Source organism: Chaetomium tenue (assembly GCF_020726465.1).
Source record: "Chaetomium tenue strain MPI-SDFR-AT-0079 chromosome Unknown F5144scaffold_3, whole genome shotgun sequence".
NCBI lineage: Eukaryota > Fungi > Ascomycota > Sordariomycetes > Sordariales > Chaetomiaceae > Chaetomium > Chaetomium tenue.
Genome location: NW_027117331.1, coordinates 3728428 through 3748713, shown reverse-complemented (window position 1 = coordinate 3748713; position 20286 = coordinate 3728428). Strand labels below are relative to the sequence as shown.

Below are 20286 nucleotides of genomic sequence, written 5' to 3'. Positions count from 1 at the left end.
TTGCTCGGATCAGTTATATACTGCTATTTCAGGCCAGAGGTTGCTGCGTGGTGTTGGGACTGCTATGTGGAATTTATTGCATAATTGTAGGTCGTCATTCATCATCACAGCATTAGATACAGCGCAGTGAAGTAGAGATATCATAGCACATCACAGACACCCCCCGGCCAGTAAATCCCTCAGCTCCTCGCCTTGCCCTTCCCCTTCGCCTTCGCCGCCTTCTCCTTGTCAACAACATCCTTGATCACCGAGTACAGGTCCGAGTTACGCCGCGCCAACAGGAGCACATCGTCGGTCGTGACGGTGGTGCGGCCTGCATGCTGGCTGAAACTCTCCAGGTCTGTGGCTACGTTCTCTACAACACGGTATATGCATTAGACCCCACTGCTACAGCGCTGGAGTGGGGTGGGTGCATGTTGATGGGGGCTTGCTTGCTTACCTATCTGGTGCCAGATCATGTCGGTCAGGGCGCCGATGAACTGCGGGGTGGCGTTGCGGTTGCGCTGGAGGGATTCTTGGTCGACAATCTTGCCGATGGAGAACCAGAGGGCGGCTTTGAGGCGCTGGGTGGTGTGGTGTAGTGTTAGCGGGGATGGACTTTGGGTGAGGGGCGATGGGGGATTGTTATTAAGGTGGGTTTGATTGCCCAGGTTGAAAAGGAAAATGGCAGAATTTGAGAAATGGCTAGGAAAGAGAGGCAAAATGGGAGTGTCTTGTATGTGCTTACCTCTTGCACCTCTTCATCTTGAAGGTCGGCCATCACGGTTCTTGTGGGTCTTGGCACTCAGTGATGGATGGTTGCTGGTGGTTAGAGGGAGACGCGTCTTGACGCGTCTCAACTATGCAGTTAAGTGATGCTCATTGATGGCCGGTCTATTCTACTTTGGGACTAGCGCATATCTACGGAAGACATGCCGAGACCCCTGTCACTTTAAGCTTCATTCTCAAAAATGGGAAAGTAGCATTGGTAACCGGCAATGGCAGATATTTAAAGCATTGGATTGACAGATGCGTTACCTACCACCTCAGCAGCCAAGCTCTGTAATCAATCTTGCAAGAAATCGAAAGGCAAATATAAAAAAAGCGAGCACGAAGGACGAATGCCGAAGATGCCGGCGGCAGCTCATAGTGGGGTCTTGGCTTGGCATAAATAGCCTGCTACGTAACGAAGTCGAGCGGCAATTGAAGATTTTCGCGCAAATGCAATCTTCCCATCTCCAACTCTCTCAGCCTCGCTTCCCATTACGGCGTGCCCCAAAACTGTGATCTTTGGATATTTGTACACTTGTTTCGTCAAAAAGCGCTTTCACTGCCTTTTCCCGTGGTCAAAATTCGCAGCAACAAACAATTACCTCGTTAGCGTTCGAGAATCACCCGCCACCCAATATGGACAACATCGCCGGCCTTGCCTCGACGATAGGCAACCGCTTTGCGACCAACTTGAAGGGGTCATTCACCAACATGACCCCGGAACAGATTATTCGGCTCGTCATCATTGCCGGAGCTTGTGAGTTATATCGCCCAGGGGCGCGATAGGGGTGAGACTAACGAGCGGTAACAGATATGCTCTTGAGACCGTACCTTGTCAAGCTCGGAATGAAGGCTCAGATGAACTCCCACGAGGAAGAAGAAGCCCGAGCGGAGGCGGAACACCAAGCTAAGATTTCGGCCAACGAGCTGCGTGGGAGGGTCAACATCCCCGATGACACCGACGACGAGGACGAGGCCACGGCCGAGGCGTCTGGGCCCGACTGGGGCAAGAAGGCGCGGAGGAGGCAACGCGATATGATCAAGAAGCTTTTGGAGGTCGAGGAACAACGGCTGCGGGAAAACCAGGAGGAATTGGAGGATAAGGATATTGAGGAGTTCTTGGTGAAGGAATGAACAACGGCTGATGTGTATGGACGTCATATAGAGTAACTAATAGGCTTGGATATAAGCTGCTTCTATGGAAATTAATCTGTAACCACACTGGCCACCAATGCATCAAACTATTTCCTACCTAGGTGGTGAGTAAGGGTTAACAGTTACCATCAATCCTGGAGGTATTGAATCGCTTATACGAATATGTGACTAACCGGTTTATATCCATGCGCGGCTTGGCAGTTATGCCCCCACCATAGCCCACCCGCCTGTCTGCCTGCCTGTCTGCTCTTTGACAATTTCATGCTTCAAAGAACAGGCAACGAGCAGCCTGCGACATATATTCGCACCACTCTTGAGCACCAATTCGGCTTCAATTTTCGTCCTTACAACCTATCTATCTCAGACTGTCACCGACAAGCAATCAGCATCCCAACAACCCGCGACAGCCTACACCAGTTCTCATTCTCATACTTAGCAGCCGCAAGCGTTTTCTGTCATCATGTCGGCCAATTCCCACGAGACGAATGTCCGGTGTTCATGTGAAGGTACGGCAATACAGCGCATGGTTCCGGGCCCTCAAACCTTTTCCCATTATGCGGCCTCAGATTCCCCCACAAGCTAACTCCCCTCTAGCCGCTAAGAGCTTTGTCGACTGGTACTACCGCCAGATCAACGATACCAAGTCGATCTCCTCAGGTTACGTCAACAACCACGGAGCCTACGACAGGGCAGGCCACCCGCCCGCCGACATCTGCATCAATGGCCTGGTAGTCGCGACGCCACAAGAATGGGAGGCGCTGCTCAAGCAACAAGAACATGCCCCCAAGCAGCCCGACCCGAACAAGCGGCGCGTGCGGTACGACGTCGAGGGCTACAACGTGCACGTGATCAACGCAGACTACCGCTTCGGCGCATCGCAGAAGATGCTCGACCTGCACTCCCCAACCGACGGTGTGCGCATGATGATGGCCTTGACCGTTTCCGGCACGGTGTACTTTGGGACGAGCAAGAACGCAGGGGACGACTACTGGGAGAAGCAGACGTTCCACGACAGGTTCATTCTGGTGCCGAACTGGGATGTGCTCGAGAAGTCCGGGCCCAAATACGGAAGGAGATATCTGATCATGTCTCACAACTACCGGGCAAACTAGGGGGATTGGCCGGGAAATCGAACGGAAACCCCGAGTCCGACGAAGCCATTTTGTTTAGTCACGTGGCTTGGCCTCGGCTGGGCATTTGGACGATGAGGAGGTGGCGATGGCGTGATTGAAAGAAAGCATAGCGGCGGTTATCTGGGTCTTCATCTAGGGGGGGCTATGGAAGAGGCGTTTGGTATACTATCAGCGGCCAAGGTCGGCCTCATTTGATTTGGGCGGTTATAAGAAAATTGTATGTTACCATAATACTTGACATTAATTGTATCTCAGAGTATAACTTGGCGCTTTCCAGCTATGATAAACGAGTGATCGCCTCCCGTTGCTCCTCCACCCCACCGCTTGCTATAACCTTGAGTACTCATCCGCCCAAAAACCTTTTGCGCGCATGCCCTACATAGCATCAAGCAGCAAAATACCCTGAAGAGAAACATAGGGATATCAAACAGAAGCACGTTGTCCCCTTACCCCTGTGCCGGCACCTCCAAGCACTTGCGGCGCCACTCCCAATATCCAACCCGGATGCGATCCCACTTCTGCCCCAGCCTCGTCAAGCTCAACTCCGCCTTCTCCTTTTCCCCCTTCTCGGCGTAAACCTCGGCCAGCAGGTCCAGCGCGTGCGTGCTCTGGACGTCCTCGGCCTCCTCACCCTCCCCGAGTCCCTTCACGAACCCGCTCGCAAACTCCTCGACCGTCGCCAGCTTCCGCCCACCCTTGACCAGCACGCCGCGCAGGTAGTTCCACCCGCTCTGGTTCTGCGGCGCCAGCCGGATCTTCTCCTGCGCGTACTCGACCTCCCGGTCGATGACGGCGGCGGGCACGCCGGGATCGGCCTCGGTGGCGGCGCTGCCGGGGGTGGCGTAGTCCGGGTTGGAAAAGACGAGGAAGAAGCGATGCGACCAGGCCGAGTTGTTGCGCACGTCGTCGTCGATCATGGCCTCCATCGCTGCCAGCTCCTCGCCGTCGTTAAACAGGCTGAACTTGCCGACCAGGTACGAGCGGTACGACCAGACGTGGTAGTTCTTGGTGTCCTCGGCGAGGATCTGCTGCAGGAAGTTGCGCTCTTGGGCGGCGAAGGAAGCAATGGCGTCTGGGTCGCCCGCGATAATGGGGTGGTAGTTTTCCACGAGGAGGTGGCGGTGGTGCCAAATCTGATAATTCTTGAGGTTTTCTAGGGCTACACCGTTCAGCCACTCCATCTCATCTGGGATGGGGAGCTTCAGGGCGAACACGTTGGCCGCGCGGAACAGCCAGACAGTATAATGTGCCGGATTCATGCCGATGATGTGCTCGGTCAGACGCAGGCAGCGTGGCGAGTGCTCTTTGGCCTGCATCACCGCGCGGAGATAGGCCATAGCTGAGTATGTCAGTCACCGTAACCCCCTTCCCCCCGCCCACCAGAAAGAGAACTCACCTTCAGCATAATCAGCGGAGTACGATATCGCCGCCAGCGCGCCCTCGGGCTCCTCCAACACCACGGGCTCAACATCATCCCACTCCGGATCCATCGCCAACTTCCCCTCCTTACCCACACCACCGCCATACAACTCCTTCTTCAGCGCAGCCATCTCCTTGCGCCGTCTCGTCTCCTCAAAAACCTCCTGCTCCGTCACAACAACCGGCTCCCCAGTCAAAGCCTCAACCTCTCCCCTCCTTTCACGCTCTCTCCTCGTCCGAAAACAGCGACTCTCCACCTCCAAGCACCCCAACACCACTTTGCGCTCCCACTTCGCCTCGTACTCCCTCACGCCCACTCCAGCACCAGCAGCAGCAGCAGCACCCTTACCCTCCTTCCTAACCCTTGCAACCCTCAACGCAACCCCACCCTCGTTCACAACCTTCCACACCTCCTTCAACGTCTTCACCCCACCACCACACGCGAGCTTCGCGGCCGCACCCGAAGACGCGGCGGTCGTCGACGACGAAGCGAGCGCCGGACGGGCGGCGATGCGGGACGCGATGCGCGCGGCTAGCCAGGCGGTTTGTTCCGGGTGGGAGAGTGTGGAGAGCGAGCCGCTGGAGCCGCCTTTCTGGCGGAGGCGGGCTTCGTGGGGCCGGGCGGCGGCGTAGCGCGCTTCGGAGCGGGCGAGGACGGTTTCGGGCGGGGTTGTTGTTGGGGGGGTGGCGTTTTTGGTGGAGGGTGGTGGCGGTGGTGGCTTCTTGGTTGTTGGGGGTGTGGTGGTACTGTTATTGTTGGTGGTGTGTGTGGGTTTGGATGCTGTGAGGAGGGGGAGGGGTGGAATGGTTAGCTCGGGATTGCGGGATGGGATGGGGAGCTCAGCTCAGCTGTTGCTGCGGCGGAGGGTAAAAGTAGGCGAGGGAAGGCCCGATGAGCAATGGTAGGGAGATGGATGGGGTCCGCTCACTTTCGGACGTTTTGGTCCTGTTCGCTGCTTTGCCTTTGGCCGGCATGGTGGGCTGCTTCTTTGAGGCCCGAAGATGGCGGGGTGGATTTTAAAGTGCAGCCAAGAATTGACGGTTGGTTGATCGTCAATGGAAGCTGCCCGAGGAAGCTCGCGCAGGAAGCTTCAGTAAGCGGGGCAGACAGGGATGAACAATTATAACGTGTGTGAAAGCACAATGCACAATGCTAAGCATTAGCTCCCTTACTTTGTACTTGCGATTCTTCTTGAACCGTACCCCGCGTTCGTTCAATTGTTTTTCTCTTATAAGCTGCTTGCAGGTTTTACGGAGATTATTACATCGGGTAAGAGACCTAAGGTAGTCTGTAAACACCGCAAGGTGAGAGATGTTCTACATAGAATCAAATATAGAAGTAAAGTAGAAGCCAGCGGCTACCAACCCATCCCTTTTCCGCCGCCGCCCCCTGGAAAGAAGAAACCCGTGATGTGAAGATACCAAGCCGCAATTCGCCAAAAGAACTCCTATCCCACAATCTCCAGGAAATATTTGTCTCTAAATATTATCAACCAAGTCCAACCTCCAGTTCAGCTCCCCCCCGTAGCCATACACTACTAGCTCTCCACCCTCCAGAAATTCCACCCTTCCCTCTCGCCAGCCCCTCCATGCACACCCACCAACTTCTCAACACCCTCATTCCCCTCCGCACTGAGGAACCTCTCCAGATCGATCTCCATCCCACCCTGGTCATCCTCATCCATCCCGTTCTTAAGCACCGCCGGCCAGAGAACACCGACACCATCGCCACCAAGCGTAGTCTCAAACTTCTCAAACCCTTCCTCATCCAACTGCGCCTGCAGCTTACGCAACTTCTTCCTCTCAACACCAGGCTTCAGCAGCGTGATGCAGCAGCCGCCACCGCCGGCGCCCGTGAGCTTGGTCCAGCCGATGCCCTCGTGGTCGACCAGCTCGCGCACGCGCTCCAGGCGCGGGTGCGAGACGCCCAGCGAGACGAGCAGGCCGTGGTTGACGGTCATGAGTTCGCCGACGCGCGCCAGGCTGGCCTCGGACTGCGTGTCGAACCCGTCCTCGGTCAGCACCGCGGCCGACGCGTCGGCGACCTTGTCCATGGCGTCGAGGATGCTGCCCACCAGCACCGGGTGCGTGTTCTTGAGCTTGCCGACCTTGGCCACCTCGTGCGCCGTCGACTTGGGCACCCGCGTGTCGACCAGCAGGAGCGGCAGCTCCGGGAAGTCCCAGAGCGGCCGTACCGACGGCGGCTTGCCGTAGTCGGTGCGCTGGAAGACGACGGCCTTGCCTTGTGTTGCGACCGTGTTGTCGACGCCCGACGGATTCCCGTGGATGAACATTTCGTAAACGTAGGCCCAGCGGTTGATGCGCTCGATCTGCATGCGCGCCTCGTCGGCCGGCTGATCCGGATGCGGGCCGGCTAGCGTTCGCAGCTGCAAGAGGAGTGCAGCAGACATGCACACGGCGATGGTGGCGCTGCTGCCGAGACCGGCGCCTATTGGGATTGTTGACCGTAGTGTGTACTGGCAGCCGGGGAACGATTGGGAGCCAAGCGATAGGAACATGTAGAGGAAGGAGCCGGCCGAGTTCTGATGTACCTTGCGTATGCCAGCGGGCTTGTCGGGGGAAACATTGGCGAGGAAGGGCTGGATTGCGGCGACCAGCTCGAGATCGAGTTCCGTAACCAGCGAATAGTAATACTTCTTTTTGGACGGTTGTTGGAAAGTCGCCCAGGGAAGCTCATCGATGTTCCAGCAGTGGTCGAAGTCGATATCGGGGAATTTGAGCGTTACTGTGCGCTTGGACTTGGAGAGTGTTGTGACGAGGAGGTAAGACCGTAACGAGATGGCGGCAGCTATTGCGGCCTATGAAACCAACATATCAGCACCAATTCCCCACTCTCAACCACCTCCTATCCGCACTCACCTTGCCGTGCACAACGGAATGTTCGCCAAACACAATCACCTTGCCCGGTGCCGACACCATGAACGCCGGCATCATCGGGCTGGACTGTTTGCGCTTTCTCCTCCGCGGGTTGACTTTTGAGCTACTTGTCCCGTTGGTCGTCGTGCCATTGACGCTGTCGATGCTCTCCAGGCTCACGTCGCTGGCATCTGTGCTGATGCTGTCGGGTTCTGAGTCGCTGTGGAAGCCATTGTGGCCATTGGTGCCGTTGTGGCCGTTCTGCCCATTCTGCCCGTTGTGCCCGTTGGCGATGCCGTTGGATGCGCGCTGTGTCGCCATGGTATTCATGCGCCGAGAACTCTCTCACGGCTGGTTGGAAGTTGAGAAGCGAAGGGGAAAAGGGGCCGAGACGGCTGGTCGAAGACAATATCAAGGCGATTCGTTGGTCAATGGCTACGTTCTACGGCCGTAGGACAAAGACGACTCGTGGTGGTGTCGGTACACGGCAGACGGCGTGCTGCTTCGAGGATATGCTGCGGTACCGTTGCGATTGGCTTGAACTAACACTGGCTGCGATCGAGGCCGTGGTGTTGCGGGGATGAAGGACGAAGAAGCAACCGAACAAACGGGGTGGTGCAAGGAGTGAAGCTGAAAAGGATATTATGTGCCAAGATAGGCAGGAGACGTAATATTAAGGCGAGTGGAGTTCAGAAGCTAAAGCAATTCGGAGATCGGATGGCAAAGGTCGCTGTTCCTGCTGCAATGTCGAAAACTCCCGTCGTTATTAGGTAGGTACTTAGTTGAGAATTAGCTACAGCGGCACTGTCGGTAGGTAACACGAAGAACGTGGTGTTGGGGGCACAGCTCCGAGAAAAATAGTGGCCGGGAACGCGCTGCGGCACTGCCCACCAACTCTGATGACGAACAGGGGCAATTACAAGTGGATTCCCGGCTCAGTTTCCCTTGTTCTGTCCACGGGGTTGCATTTTGGCGTTCTGGAACCTTGGAAGCTCCTGATTGGCGCCATCGCCCATTTCCGGCGAGCTGGGAGCGAAAAGCCAAGGGGCCGATACAGGCCGGGACCACTTGGGGCCCGCTTTTACTCGTAGCCTCTTGCATCAGGGAAGTTCTGCCGCAACTGCCCAGTGGTCACGGACCAGATTGTCAGCGGCGAGCAATTTCCGCTCCCAAAACTCCACTGGCCCCGTGATCCCGTCGCCATGCTCGAGGCGAGTCGAAATGCCCAAGAAAGGTCACGGGATTCAGCCTTCTTGACGCCGCTAATCCTGTTGCCATCCTTCTTTGCTTTGACCACCGCGTCTGAATCTGAGATATCTATCTGTCTGATAAGCCAGTCAGAAAGCACGGCATAACGGCCATGCCGATTCGGAAGTCATGTCCTGCTGCACGGCGGGTCCAATGGTTGGAACCCGTGGTCCGTCTTAAAACCGAAGACTTGCAAGCAATCACCCTGCACTTGAACGAGACCACGGCCCAGAGATCCGATACAGCAGACGAAGAGACAGTTTTACAGACGCTTAATCATCATCCTGGTCAAAGGATGATGTAGGTGAAGCTGACTGCATTTGTTCATACCGGATGTGCATCGATGGATGTAGTTATGTCCATCTATAACCTCTTTCAGAACGGCACCGGGTAAGTTAGGTAGCTAGCCGGGTTTAAGCCACATCGCCGGCCTACCACCTTCGGCCGTGAGTCAAATGCCCTCACAAGTGATGGGTAGTTATTCAACAACATCACAACCCGGACATGTAAAACAGCAATATCAACACATCCACTACCTCTACCAAAACCAATACCAACCCCAAAAAAGCCGCCAAAATGCCACCCGTAACCGAATTCGCCCTCATCCACCTCCTCCCCAACCCCTCCCCCCACACCACCGACAACACCAACCAAAACACCACCACCACCGCCGCAACCACCACCCCCATCCCCCCCAACTTCCTTTCCGCGCTCGCCTCCGCCATGCGCGACCAAGACACCTGGCACGCAGCCGCCTTCCCAAGCCTCCCGTCCTCCGCCGCGGCGCGCGCCGCAGTCTGGTTCAGGCAGGTCGAAGACCCGGCGTGGCTGCTGACCACGGCGCGGTGGGAGTCCGTGGCCGCGCACTGGGACTGGATCCGCAGCGAGGAGAACCAGCGCGTCATGGGTGGGTTGGAGGAGGGGATTGTGCCGGGGGATACGGTGTTGTTTCATGTGGTGGGGGGGCTTTTTGGTGGTGAGGATAGGGGGGGTGGTGAGGGTGGTGGGTTGGGGTCGTTGCTGGAGAGTGCGGTTATTAGTGTGGGGAGGATGTTTGTGAAGCGGGCGGAGAGAGGGGGGTTCGAGGCCAAGTTTGAGGAGGTTAGGGGGATTCTGGAGGAGTATGCCCGTCCTCATCTGGTTCGGTTCGGGTGGCGGGAGGATGTTGAGGAGGGGGCGGAGGAGGAGGAGTTCGTGGTTGTGTGTGGGTGGGATAGCGTCGAGCAACACTTCGCGTTTGCCGAGACCGAAGAGTTTGCCCGGTATGGTGAGCTCCGAGAGTTGATTGCGCGGGTTGATCTGAAGCACTATAAGCCGTTGCCGCTGGAGTAGCTGCTTGTCCACTTTGAGGCCTTGCAAGTGGGACGTTGATTCTGGGTTTGGGCCTTGGCCGATGAATGCGATTCATTTCTGGAGAACCTCGCCAACTACATCGCCCCTTCGAGGCTAATCATAGCAAGCCAAGCACCAGTTCCTCCTACGTTTCCCATTCCGAGACGCCGTGTGTGAGTTCAGTCCAACCCGAACCGGCAAATGCATGTGCCTCCATCGTACCAATGCCCGCGCTCAGAGCCGGACCAGTATTCCCCCTTCAGGATCCATTAACTCATGTCGCCTTCTGCTTGTTCCTCTTGGGGACGTCCTTGATCTGGAGGTCTGTTGCGAAATCCACCGTCAGCCGATGCCCGTCTTCGTATCGTCCCTTTTCGCCACGGAAAACCTACTGGGCGGCAGGCTCTGCTTGAGCTTCTCGGCCTTCTCCGAGTCCTTCAGGACCAAGGTGTAGAGGAACCTCTGGCAGCGGACCTTGAACTTGATCTGCTGGCTCTTGTTGTTCTTCTTGATCCGGGCGGCTGCAAACAAAACCCATTGTCAGAATCTCCTTGCGCCATCTCCTAGCTCGTCAATCATCTCGTGTGGAACGTACAGGAGGCGTCTCCCCGCCGGCAGATCTCGATGAACTACGCCAAAAATGTCAGCATGCCGCCCGAACCGCGCAGAAAAAGCTCGGCACTTCAAATCTCACCTTCTTGATATCGCCGATTTCTTGAGGCATTTTGTCGGTCTTTGTCGAGGTCCTGTACTGGTCGAAGGGTTCTCGGTTTCAAGGTCGGGATTGGATTTCTCGAAATTATTTTCTGTGGGTTTGGCAGTGGGGTGGCACCCCGACAGCTGCATTACATGGGTTTGGGAAGTGGCAGGGGTGAGCTTCGCTGTGTGGCTGAGTGACGCGGCCTGTGGCGCTAACTAGTAAGTTGAGCCTTCTGATATGTGACCATCTAGATGTTGACAGATAATGCCGTCGACAGCATTTCTACTCATATAAAGTGGACAAGCTTAAATTCGGTTTCAAAATCTTTAGTATTCTCGACACTGCTCATACACACTCAAGCTTGCAGCAATCAAGATGCCGACACCATTAGACCGAGCAATGAAATCCAAGGTTAGTATTTGATCCTGAACTCTTGACAATCCACATATTGGCCTAATGATATCACTAGAACGCCGTCCTTGGTAAGATGGTTAGCGAAATCTTTTCGGTGTTCTGTGTTGACTTTTGAAGCCTTCGGCGGTTTGGTGACTGGCGTTGCCATATGGGCAATCTGGGGAGGCGACATGTTTCCGCAAGAGCCAGACCCCAAAGGCGACCCGGAAACTTGGTCTAGAGAAGAGCTTCGCCGATGGCTAGCTGCGGTATGTTTCCCGGCTTCCTGGCACGAGCCGATACTAACCAGTTGGCCAGCGGAACCTCCATCCTCAAGAGTCGGACAGCAGAGACCAGCTGCTCGAGAGGGTGCGGGCGAATCTGAGGATTCCTAGGAATTAATCATTCCACCCTCAAAGCAGCTAGACGATTCGGCCCAGCTGGCGTTCCCTATCCACATGAGATCCTCCCCTCTAAGTGTTGGAAACAAGCTGTCGCGGTTTTTAGCGATCCGGACACCAGGGCCAAATGGCACATTGAACGTGGAGTCGGCTTTTAGAATGCATATTCGGAATTGCTGGAGGATATCTGTACGTCATGATTGAGATACCAAGAGGCCTTCGTGGTCAGTTAAAAGACAAGAAGCGGTTTCACACATGCGACAGCTCAAACGGGCATCGGATTGTCCCGGTGGGGGGTTCTGATGACAGAACGCGCCAGGGACATTTTAGCCAATCAGACAGCTTCCCCTCGATAAGATCTGGGGCCGCAGGCAACGGCATCCCGCGCGCAAGGACAGCTTGTTCCTCCGAAGACTCGGCCCCTTCTTTCATCAACACCCAATTGTCAACCCATCGTTGAATTGGATCGCGACGGCCGGATAGTCGCGACCTTCTCACCACGATGGATTTTCTTCAGGTACGCCGTTCGCCATGTTCTGCTTCAAATCCGATGAAACTAACCGCCCTCGTCGCATAGCGCCTTGCGCGGTTCCTGGACCGCCCGCTGTTTCCGTGGAAGAAGCTAATCATCGGCTTCTCTGTCGGCCAATACGTCTTTGAGGCGCTCCTTGGTTACCGGCAATATAAGATCCTACAAAAGACGAAGCCGCCCAAGGTCCTGGAGCATGAGGTGTCGCAGGAGGTCTTCGACAAGAGCCAGGCCTACGGCCGCGCCAAGGCAAAGTTCACCGGCTTCAACGGTCTCTACGGACAACTTCAAAATCTCGCATTCTACCACTTCGACGTACTCCCGAAACTCTGGTCATGGACAGGCGATCTTCTTCTCCGATTCGCGCCCAAGGGTTTCACTGGCGAGATCTCGCACTCGATCGTCTTCATTCTGTCGTTCATCCTCATCAACCAGGTCCTCTCGCTGCCGTCTAACATCTACAACACATTCGTTCTGGAAGAGAAATTCGGCTTCAACAAACAGACTCCCAAGCTGTTCGTCGTCGATATGATCAAGACCAACCTCCTGGCTTTCGTCCTGACTCCTCCCATTCTCTCCGGTTTCCTCGCGATCATCCAGAAGACTGGTAGCCGGTTCTTCTACTACCTATGGATGTTTGGCGCTGGCCTGCAGGTTTTCATGATTACCATTTACCCGATTGTCATTCTGCCGCTGTTCAACAAGCTGTCACCCTTGGAGGAGGGCAAGCTGAAGACGGATGTCGAGGACCTGGCCAAGAAGCTCAAGTTTCCGCTTCGGGAGCTGTACGTCATTGACGGCAGCAAGCGCAGCGCTCACAGCAATGCCTATTTCTTTGGACTCCCCTGGAAGAAGCACATTGTCATCTATGACACGCTGATTGAGAAGAGCGAGAACGACGAGGTTGTCGCCGTCCTGGCCCATGAGCTTGGCCACTGGAGCCTGGGCCACACCACCAAGCTGTTCGGTATCTCTCAGGTCAGTCAACATAACGGCTGTGTTCTTGCTTATCTTGTATGCTAACGGCCTACAGGCGCACTTCTTCTACATCTTTGCTCTCTTCTCGGTCTTTGTCAACAACAACTCTCTCTACTCGGACTTTGGCTTCACCAACCAACACCCTATCATCGTGGGGTTCCTCCTCTTTTCGGACATTCTCGGCCCCCTGGACAACGTCATCAAGCTATTGATGAACATCCTGAGCCGCAAATTCGAGTTTGAGGCTGACGCTTTTGCCAACAGCCTCGGGTACAACACCGAGCTGGCTCGCTCGCTGATCAAGCTGCAGATTCAGAACCTGAGCACCATGGATGCCGACTGGATGTTTGCTAGTTACCACTTCTCGCACCCTATCCTATCGGAGCGCTTGAAGGCCCTGAACTGGCAACCTACCGAGAAAGTGGAGGTGAAGGGTGGTGAGAAGGAGGCGGCCAAGGAGGGTGTTGCGACTACAACTGGCAGAGACGAGTTGTAAATCGGGAATGTGATGTTTTTTGCTGTAGTATACGCTAGACAAGCGAGAATGTGAAACTATATTGAGTGCCATCTACCTCTAATACCTTGTAGCGCTTCACGACTATTTCGCTCTATAATCAACCCTAACCCCACCTCCGGGCTGGGGTGGAACCAACTCACAAGCCCCTGTGTTTAACGTAAATAAAGTTTACTGTGGGAGTACGTACGGCTAACTTCATCGCTGCCCTATCTTGATCAATGCAGTCACCCAATAAGTTTCGTGGGCGACCTGTCGCCTTCCTCAAACCTTTTGTTGTTCCGTCGGTTGGGATATTGACAACTGTGGGGCCACCTCTGCCAGCCGCCAACCACTCCGAAGGCCCGCTTGGCACCTCGAACGAACCTCGCCAAAACTTTGGACGGGACTTGCCAGAGTCGGCGGCGCATTCCGACAGCACCACGAACACTCGATCGACCTTTCGAAACGCGCAAAGAGGGCTGAGAAGTCGCGGCACAATGTCCAGAGTCAGCCTCCAATCCCCGCTCCTCCAGGCGGTGCTGCGGCGGCCGACCGCCCAGCTAATTCCGCGCTGCACTCTGGCGACCACAAAACCCACCATTGCCCGGTATGTCACCATATCCCTCCCCTCCTCTTCCGCAACCAGACCAACAAACAACCAAACTAACCCACCTCCTCCCCCCAATCCAGCAGCATCTCCCACCTGCCCACCCTGCGCCCAACCCTCACCACCCCCTCCCCCCTCTTCCGCGCCGCCAACGCCCAGCGCTTCACACCCACAACAATGCCGGAAACGACAACGACGACGACGGGCGAGGTAGCGGACGTGCTGGCCAAGACGGCCGTGACGGCGCACCCGGCGCTCGCGGGCTGCGCCAGCCAGATCCGCTGCGGGCCCCGCCCCAACATGTCCGGCGCCAGCCGCCTGATCCAGAAGCGCCGTCATGGGTTTCTTAATCGCCTGCGGTGTAAGGGCGGGCAGAAGATGATTTCGCGGAGGAGGGCGAAGGGGAGGAAGAAGTTGGGGCATTAGGGTGGTGTTAGGGAGGGTGGGTGCTGGGGATGGGATTTGGGATTGTGGAGGGGGTGGTTGGTTGGGGGAGGATGGCGGGGATTGTGTATTATACCTCAGGGGGTGTAAAATGTATCATACTGGGTTAGAGGTTTCCTGAAATGGTCCATCTCTTGTCAGGTCGGACAACTGGGCGCAGATTGAGCGCTTGTGTGTGTTCCTGCTCCCAGTGGGCCAGGGTTGGGCTCATCTCCGACGATATTTCAGCAGGTTGGCCAAAGCAGGTGTTGGTGAATGTTATGAAAACATATACAAAGGTGACTTGTGGAATAATCTTGAAAACCAGCAACTGAAGCCCATTGGCGTATGTGTTATCACCGTATGTCCGCCCAGTGTTGCTAGAAAAGAAGCGGCAATCGGCGAGACAGTCGTATACTAACTGGCCAGTTCGGTGGACACTGAGTTAATTGATCTGCGCCTTCTCCTAATCTACGGCGCTGGCTATCTCGATGATCACCAAGAGAATGAATATCTCGAGTCATATATTGCTATCACTCTTAGAAAGTCGGTCCTACTCCCCTAAGACAGACGCAAGTGTAATGAAGTTGAGGCATTAAAACCCTAAACCGCTCGCTACACAACTATTTTCATCACATCAAATATCGAAGAGAAATTGAACAAACGGAACATTGAGCTAGTTCATCGTGAGGGCAAAAGCTCGCCGGTCAACCTTTTTTCGGGGAGGCGGCCGGGCTGTCGAAGGATAGCCTCATATTTATAGGCGAGCGTAATCTCCAGGTCTTCTCACATATCATTGCGATATTGACTCCCTTCTACACTATCAAACGCATCACTTCATCTGGGGCCCTCTTCCTTCGCGTTAATAAATACTACAATTAATCATAATACCACTATTCAAAAGCCGACCACCAAACACTACTACCGTCTCCATAAAGAAAGAAGAAGCACAACCACAGAAACAAATCACCACCCCCTTCAAACCGGCGGCTCCAACCCACCCTCACACTCCCCACTATCCGTATAGCACGCCAAAAACAACTTATCACTCCCCTCCCCAATCCACACCGTATACCTCCCACCCCCCAACTCCTCCGCCCCCGGCGCCACCCAATTCTGCAACTCCACATCCCACACACTCACATCCTTCCGCGTCAGCCTCAACACCACCCTCTCACTCTCCCCCGGCTCCAACACCGCCGTCTTCTCAAAATCCCTCAACTGCACCTTCGGCGTCTCATACACGCCCCCCTCGGGGTACTCCACATACCCCTGCACCGACGCCTTCCCCGCAAACTCCCTTCCCACGTTCGTCACCGTCACGCCCACCTCCCACACCACGTCCCACAGCGCGGGGTTGCCGCCCTCGCCGCCGCCGGCCGCGGGCCCCGGGCGCTGGGTCGTGGAGTACCCCGCCGGGTAGGCGTACTTCTTCTTGCCCTCGGCGCCGACGGTGTGGGCGGCGTCGGCGTCGTGTTGGGAGAGCCAGGGGTAGAGGTAGCGCCAGATTTTGGGGAAGTTGGCGGGGGTGTAGGCTTCGGAGGCGGGGGGGAGGGTGGTGGGGAGGATGGGGGGTGGGGTTTTGGGGGTGCGGGGTGGGGGGAGGAGGGTTAGCGGGGTGGTGATGGGGCGGATGGTGGCGTTGGTGAGGGTGAAGGTGGTGTAGCTGAGGCCGTGGCCGAAGGCGAAGCGGGGTGGGATGGATTGGTGGTGGAGCGAGCGGTAGTCGATGTAGAGGCCTTCGGAGTAGGTGTCTTGGACTTGGCCGAGGGCGAAGCCTTTGAGGTTGGCGATGCTGTCGGGGAAGTCGGTGGCGGCTTTGGTGATGGAGTAGGGGAGGTGGCCGCTGGGGGAGACGTCGCCGAAGAGGATGTTGGTGAGGGACTCGCCTGCTTCTTGGCCGGGGAGGTGGGCGAAGAGGACGGCCTTGACGGAGGGGTGGTCGATCCAAGACTCGAGGATGAGAGGGCCGACGGTGTGCACGACGACGACGACGTTCTTGAATTTCTCGGCGGCTTTCTGCACGAGCTTGTCGCCGCCGTGCCAGGCCGCCAGCTTGGCCGAGTCGCGATCTCCGTGGTTGTTTTCGACGGTGAAGCTGTTTTCTCCTGCGTCGGAGCTGATGAAGACCACGGCAATGTCGTCCGCGGCGGGCGTATCAATGATGAGAGGGAAGTTGTCCGAGTTGTGGAACTTGACGTCCGGGACTCTCCTTCTGATGGCCGAGATGGGGTCATCGAAATAGGGGTAATCCGCCACACCAGACCCCCAGCCCATGCCAAGTGTGCCGGTGTTGCACGCTCTGTTGAGACAAGCATTCGGCCCTGCGGAGTTGACCTGCGCATCGGTGCCGAAGACTGTGAGTTTGCTCGAGGTGGATAGCGGGAGAAGGCTGCCGTTGTTCTTCAGAAGCGTGATGGCGTCCTGGGCCACCTGGCGAGCGACCAGGTTGTGGTCTTCTTGGACGTTGACGAACCAGTTAACCTGCCCGATAGGGGAGAAGACAGCCGCCGGATACAGAAGCCCGTTCCGGTCTCGCGTGTTAGACGAAAAGTTAGGCCGCGGGTGGTCTTTGTCCTGCTTCATCTTATACCAAGAGGCCACGACTCGGGTAGCCATGTCGTTCAGCCTGTCCACGGGCACCGAGCCATTCAGCACAGACCGAGTCAACTCATACTGCCACAAGCTAAAACCAAAAAGCGGGATGTTGGTGTCGCCTGGCATGTTCATATCGAGACCGGCCAAAGCCGAATCAACACCCGAGATGTGGCTCAGCCAGTCGGACATGACCATGCCCTGGAATCCAAGCTCGTCCTTGAGGATGCCATTGACGAGGTTGCTGTGTTGGGAGCAAGCAGAGCCGTTCACAGCATTGTATGCCGTCATCACAGCACCAACGCCGGCGTGCACAGCCTCGGCGAACGGCCACAGGTACAGCTCGTGAAGAGTCCGGTCGTCTGCCCTTGGTTAGTATATCTATCGCGCGACGGCTTACGGCCAGGACATCTTACCAATGTTGGCGCTGTACCCCGGTTGGAAGGGGTTATACATGCGGAACATCTCCTGTTCGTTGCCAATGTAGTGCTTGATCGTGGCGATGACACCCTGCTCCTGGATGCCCTTGATATGCTGCGCGGCGGCCTTCGCCTGAAGCACCGGGTCGGAACCGAATCCTTCCCAGTTACGCCCGCCCAGGGGTTTCCGTCCCAATGGGCCAACTGACGGGCCAAGGTGGACGTTAGCTCCCTTGCCCCGGAATTCTTTGCCCATGGCAACTCCGCGGGCATACATCAGGGCTTTATCCCAGGTCGCGCCCGTGGTGATGCCCGCAGGGAACGCCGTCACATTGTCGGCAGACGACACGCCGAGAGCCGAGTCCTGGAGACAGAGTTGAGGGAAGCCTAGACGGTCGGCACTTCCGGAGTTTCCCACACAAGGCCTGAAAGATTAGTAAAGGGCGATACGTCTGGGTTGTCTGATACTGACCCTGTTCACAATGTTAGCGTGTACACTGCTAGCAGTGTCCGGGGAATGGCCTACCCATATAAATCCCGACCCCCGACGTGATGTTTACTTTCTCGGCCAGGGTCATCTGCGACACCAAGTCTTGGGCCTTGGTGTATGCATCCTGCCATGTATCAAGCCAGCCTCCATGTGGCGTGGGATAGTAAGGGGCAGCATGGTATCCCTCAGGGACCGGGTCCCTTGGGCCAACACTACGAGCAAGGGCGGGTGAAGCAAAAAGACTCAAGGCGAGCGAGAGCCACGCGGTACTCGCGTGGTAGACCATAGTGGCCGCGTCGTCTCAGCCCTCGCGGACTTGGTAATAGTAGGTTCGTCGAAACTCCAAAGTCTCCAGATTAGACACCAACGGAACACCAAAAGCACGAGGAAACACGGGAGCAGAGTGAGGTCATTCAAGATGCCGTCTCGATGTCTTAAAGCCCGGGGCGCGTAGGGCAGACGCGCCGGGGGCCGTTTAATCAACGATGTGACGTCGGCTCCCCGACTGCAGATCTGAATTCCAGGTACATGGCATCCACGGCGATCGGGGAAAAGGAGCCGCACCTGTTAGGAGACAGCCAAGAAGCGGGCTATAGCCCAAAAGCGACGAGGAGGGACGGGTTTCGGCCATTTCAAGGCCTGGGGCCGCAACCGAACTGTAACCCCCGCCCCCGCGTTCCCGGCAAGACAACCTGCAAGGACGCGCGCCATGCCGTTCACCATTCGCTGTCGCTGCCCGAACCAGGGTTCAATTCAGCCCGTGCAAGTACAGGCCGTCTTCGCTTGAAGGGCGTGCCGGCAATGAGTTTCCTCAGATCTCTAAACAGACCACGACCGCCCACTCGCCCGGAGCTCGACTCTCGCTGTAGATGCTTCGCTTTTGAGTGCTCGTTCATCGCCCTGGGCCGCCAACTCCCCGGATAAGTACCCCGCGAAACCTCTAGCTGGATCATGAGCCGTGCATTAGAAGCTCGCTAACGAGCCCGAAGCTTAATACCTATATAGACACGGGTTAGTGTGCGAGGGACTCGGCGCCTGCAGGTTCGCAAGCCAAGTCGCAAAAGAGGAGAGAGTGGTATCGTTGACTGCCAGAAAGGATCATGTGCGGATGGCATGTGGCACAAAGCAGGTTTTGACTTTGAGAGAGACCCAGTCGGACGAAGGAACGGAGGAACCTGCGGAGGAACGGACTGCTTGTGTTCCCCCAAGTTAGGTAAGTAACTCGTACCGCCCGAGAGAACGAGTATCCATGTTTCGTAGTATTTTTAAATGCCGGCCGGCAACGTGGGAACAGCGATTTTGTTACACGGACAGCGAAAGCGAAGACGGAAATGTTGGGAATGGAGAGCTGAAAACAAGATGTGGGCCGGGTTCACTCCGAAAAAAGAGAGCAATGGGAACGTCCACCAATCGCACCAAACTCATTCGGCAGCCTCGGCCAATGTCCCAGCCCGCAGCTTCTCGAAAGGGCAGGTTCAGGGCTGTGGGTTGTCTGCCAAGGCGGCACTTTCCCGGGGGCCTTCCCTTTCCCATCCCTTCCCTTCTTTTTCTTCTTTTTCACTGGCTCGAGACTGGCATTCCCCGTCGACTGCTTGTGCCCCACGAGGCACGAGTGCCCTACCGCAGATCCAGCACTCGCCATGTAACCCGACGCGGCAGTCAGTGCAAATTCCGGCATTCCCTCCTCGATCGTGACCTGTCGCGTGGCTTGGGAGATCCATCACGGCATATGATATTGCGGAGTGCATCATCACATTGCAGAGCGGCTAGTGACAAGCAAAAGCAAGCAAGTGGAAGAAGAAAGAGAACCAAGAAGCTGAGCAGCGCTGGTGAGTGCGGGAAGTGGGCAAGGGGAAATGGGAAATGGAGATGGCCTTGTTTGATTCCCAACTTCGTCAACCAAGCCAGCCACAGCCAATTTCTGACCTTGGCGCATCCTCCTTTTTCTTGTGCAACAACTTCTCTAACGTAAGAATTCGAAATGCACAGGACGCACGCTCGCCTGATGAGCTGAATGGATGGTCACTCTCACTTGCATAATCCTTGCTGAGATCTCTCGCTGTCCGTGCCGCATCGAACCGGGTCATCCCGTGCCGCTGACGGCCTCATCGCCCTGCTCGTCTTCTGGAAGGCTGTCAGCTCGGACAGATCCTGTCAAACCGGGTACAGGCTGTGAGATGTGAGTCTGCAGGAGGCCCTCTCTCCACACCGAGAGTCCACACCACCATCGCGAAGTCGGCGATGCCCTCCACATGCACCCGCTCCTAAGATGTGCCGTACTCGGGCCATTAGTCAACCTGTGATGGCGCCTCTGTCGTTGTCTTATTGGAGCCAGCCCAGC

The 20286-nt window shown here is 56.2% G+C and overlaps 12 protein-coding genes across 12 annotated transcripts; 7 read left to right on the top strand and 5 right to left on the bottom strand.

The window, feature by feature from the left end:
- Nucleotides 1–141: 141 nt before the first annotated feature.
- F5144DRAFT_569298 (kinetochore component CENP-S-domain-containing protein) lies at nt 142–871 on the bottom strand. The gene is made up of 3 exons (XM_066788693.1): nt 728–871; nt 440–563; nt 142–355 (listed from the first exon to the last, which is right to left on the bottom strand). The coding sequence occupies exons 1-3, from the start codon at nt 758–760 to the stop codon at nt 180–182; spliced, it is 333 nt and encodes a 110-aa protein (XP_066645261.1). The 5' UTR covers nt 761–871; the 3' UTR covers nt 142–179.
- Nucleotides 872–1193: 322 nt separating this feature from the next.
- Nucleotides 1194–2002, top strand: F5144DRAFT_569297 (protein trafficking Pga2). The gene is made up of 2 exons (XM_066788692.1): nt 1194–1507; nt 1562–2002. The coding sequence occupies exons 1-2, from the start codon at nt 1387–1389 to the stop codon at nt 1882–1884; spliced, it is 444 nt and encodes a 147-aa protein (XP_066645260.1). The 5' UTR covers nt 1194–1386; the 3' UTR covers nt 1885–2002.
- A 15-nt stretch (nt 2003–2017) lies between these two features.
- On the top strand, nt 2018–3270 carry F5144DRAFT_530968 (uncharacterized protein). The gene is made up of 2 exons (XM_066786932.1): nt 2018–2411; nt 2500–3270. The coding sequence occupies exons 1-2, from the start codon at nt 2366–2368 to the stop codon at nt 3015–3017; spliced, it is 564 nt and encodes a 187-aa protein (XP_066645259.1). The 5' UTR covers nt 2018–2365; the 3' UTR covers nt 3018–3270.
- Nucleotides 3251–5713, bottom strand: F5144DRAFT_202376 (uncharacterized protein). The gene is made up of 3 exons (XM_066782928.1): nt 5387–5713; nt 4435–5238; nt 3251–4377 (listed from the first exon to the last, which is right to left on the bottom strand). The coding sequence occupies exons 1-3, from the start codon at nt 5430–5432 to the stop codon at nt 3485–3487; spliced, it is 1743 nt and encodes a 580-aa protein (XP_066645258.1). The 5' UTR covers nt 5433–5713; the 3' UTR covers nt 3251–3484.
- A 282-nt stretch (nt 5714–5995) lies between these two features.
- F5144DRAFT_486318 (ribosomal protein S5 domain 2-type protein) lies at nt 5996–7655 on the bottom strand (the record flags this gene model as incomplete). Its single annotated transcript, XM_066785543.1, has 2 exons — nt 5996–7276; nt 7338–7655. 2 exons carry the CDS (start codon nt 7653–7655, stop codon nt 5996–5998), a joined length of 1599 nt encoding a protein of 532 aa, XP_066645257.1.
- A 1503-nt stretch (nt 7656–9158) lies between these two features.
- On the top strand, nt 9159–9914 carry F5144DRAFT_601667 (uncharacterized protein; the record flags this gene model as incomplete). The annotated part of the gene is made up of 1 exon (XM_066791161.1): nt 9159–9914. The coding sequence occupies one exon, from the start codon at nt 9159–9161 to the stop codon at nt 9912–9914; it is 756 nt and encodes a 251-aa protein (XP_066645256.1).
- Nucleotides 9915–9952: 38 nt separating this feature from the next.
- On the bottom strand, nt 9953–10779 carry F5144DRAFT_569283 (60S ribosomal protein eL38). The gene is made up of 4 exons (XM_066788691.1): nt 10609–10779; nt 10510–10543; nt 10307–10435; nt 9953–10238 (listed from the first exon to the last, which is right to left on the bottom strand). Exons 1-4 carry the CDS (start codon nt 10636–10638, stop codon nt 10189–10191), a joined length of 243 nt encoding a protein of 80 aa, XP_066645255.1. The 5' UTR covers nt 10639–10779; the 3' UTR covers nt 9953–10188.
- A 71-nt stretch (nt 10780–10850) lies between these two features.
- Nucleotides 10851–11804, top strand: F5144DRAFT_569278 (uncharacterized protein). The gene is made up of 4 exons (XM_066788690.1): nt 10851–11025; nt 11084–11096; nt 11146–11276; nt 11326–11804. The coding sequence occupies exons 1-4, from the start codon at nt 10990–10992 to the stop codon at nt 11407–11409; spliced, it is 264 nt and encodes an 87-aa protein (XP_066645254.1). The 5' UTR covers nt 10851–10989; the 3' UTR covers nt 11410–11804.
- On the top strand, nt 11805–13482 carry F5144DRAFT_569277 (peptidase family M48-domain-containing protein). The gene is made up of 3 exons (XM_066788689.1): nt 11805–11925; nt 11986–12915; nt 12971–13482. Exons 1-3 carry the CDS (start codon nt 11911–11913, stop codon nt 13409–13411), a joined length of 1386 nt encoding a protein of 461 aa, XP_066645253.1. The 5' UTR covers nt 11805–11910; the 3' UTR covers nt 13412–13482.
- Nucleotides 13483–13709: 227 nt separating this feature from the next.
- F5144DRAFT_569275 (uncharacterized protein) lies at nt 13710–14469 on the top strand. The gene is made up of 2 exons (XM_066788688.1): nt 13710–14018; nt 14102–14469. The coding sequence occupies exons 1-2, from the start codon at nt 13909–13911 to the stop codon at nt 14442–14444; spliced, it is 453 nt and encodes a 150-aa protein (XP_066645252.1). The 5' UTR covers nt 13710–13908; the 3' UTR covers nt 14445–14469.
- Nucleotides 14470–15419: 950 nt separating this feature from the next.
- F5144DRAFT_591953 (glycoside hydrolase family 3 protein) lies at nt 15420–18231 on the bottom strand (the record flags this gene model as incomplete). The annotated part of the gene is made up of 4 exons (XM_066790316.1): nt 15420–17398; nt 17453–17880; nt 17928; nt 17982–18231. The coding sequence occupies 4 exons, from the start codon at nt 18229–18231 to the stop codon at nt 15420–15422; spliced, it is 2658 nt and encodes an 885-aa protein (XP_066645251.1).
- A 1123-nt stretch (nt 18232–19354) lies between these two features.
- F5144DRAFT_202184 (uncharacterized protein) lies at nt 19355–20275 on the top strand. Its single transcript, XM_066782927.1, has one exon. The coding sequence runs from the start codon at nt 19387–19389 to the stop codon at nt 19915–19917; it is 531 nt and encodes a 176-aa protein (XP_066645250.1). The 5' UTR covers nt 19355–19386; the 3' UTR covers nt 19918–20275.
- The last annotated feature ends 11 nt before the right edge of the window (nt 20276–20286 follow it).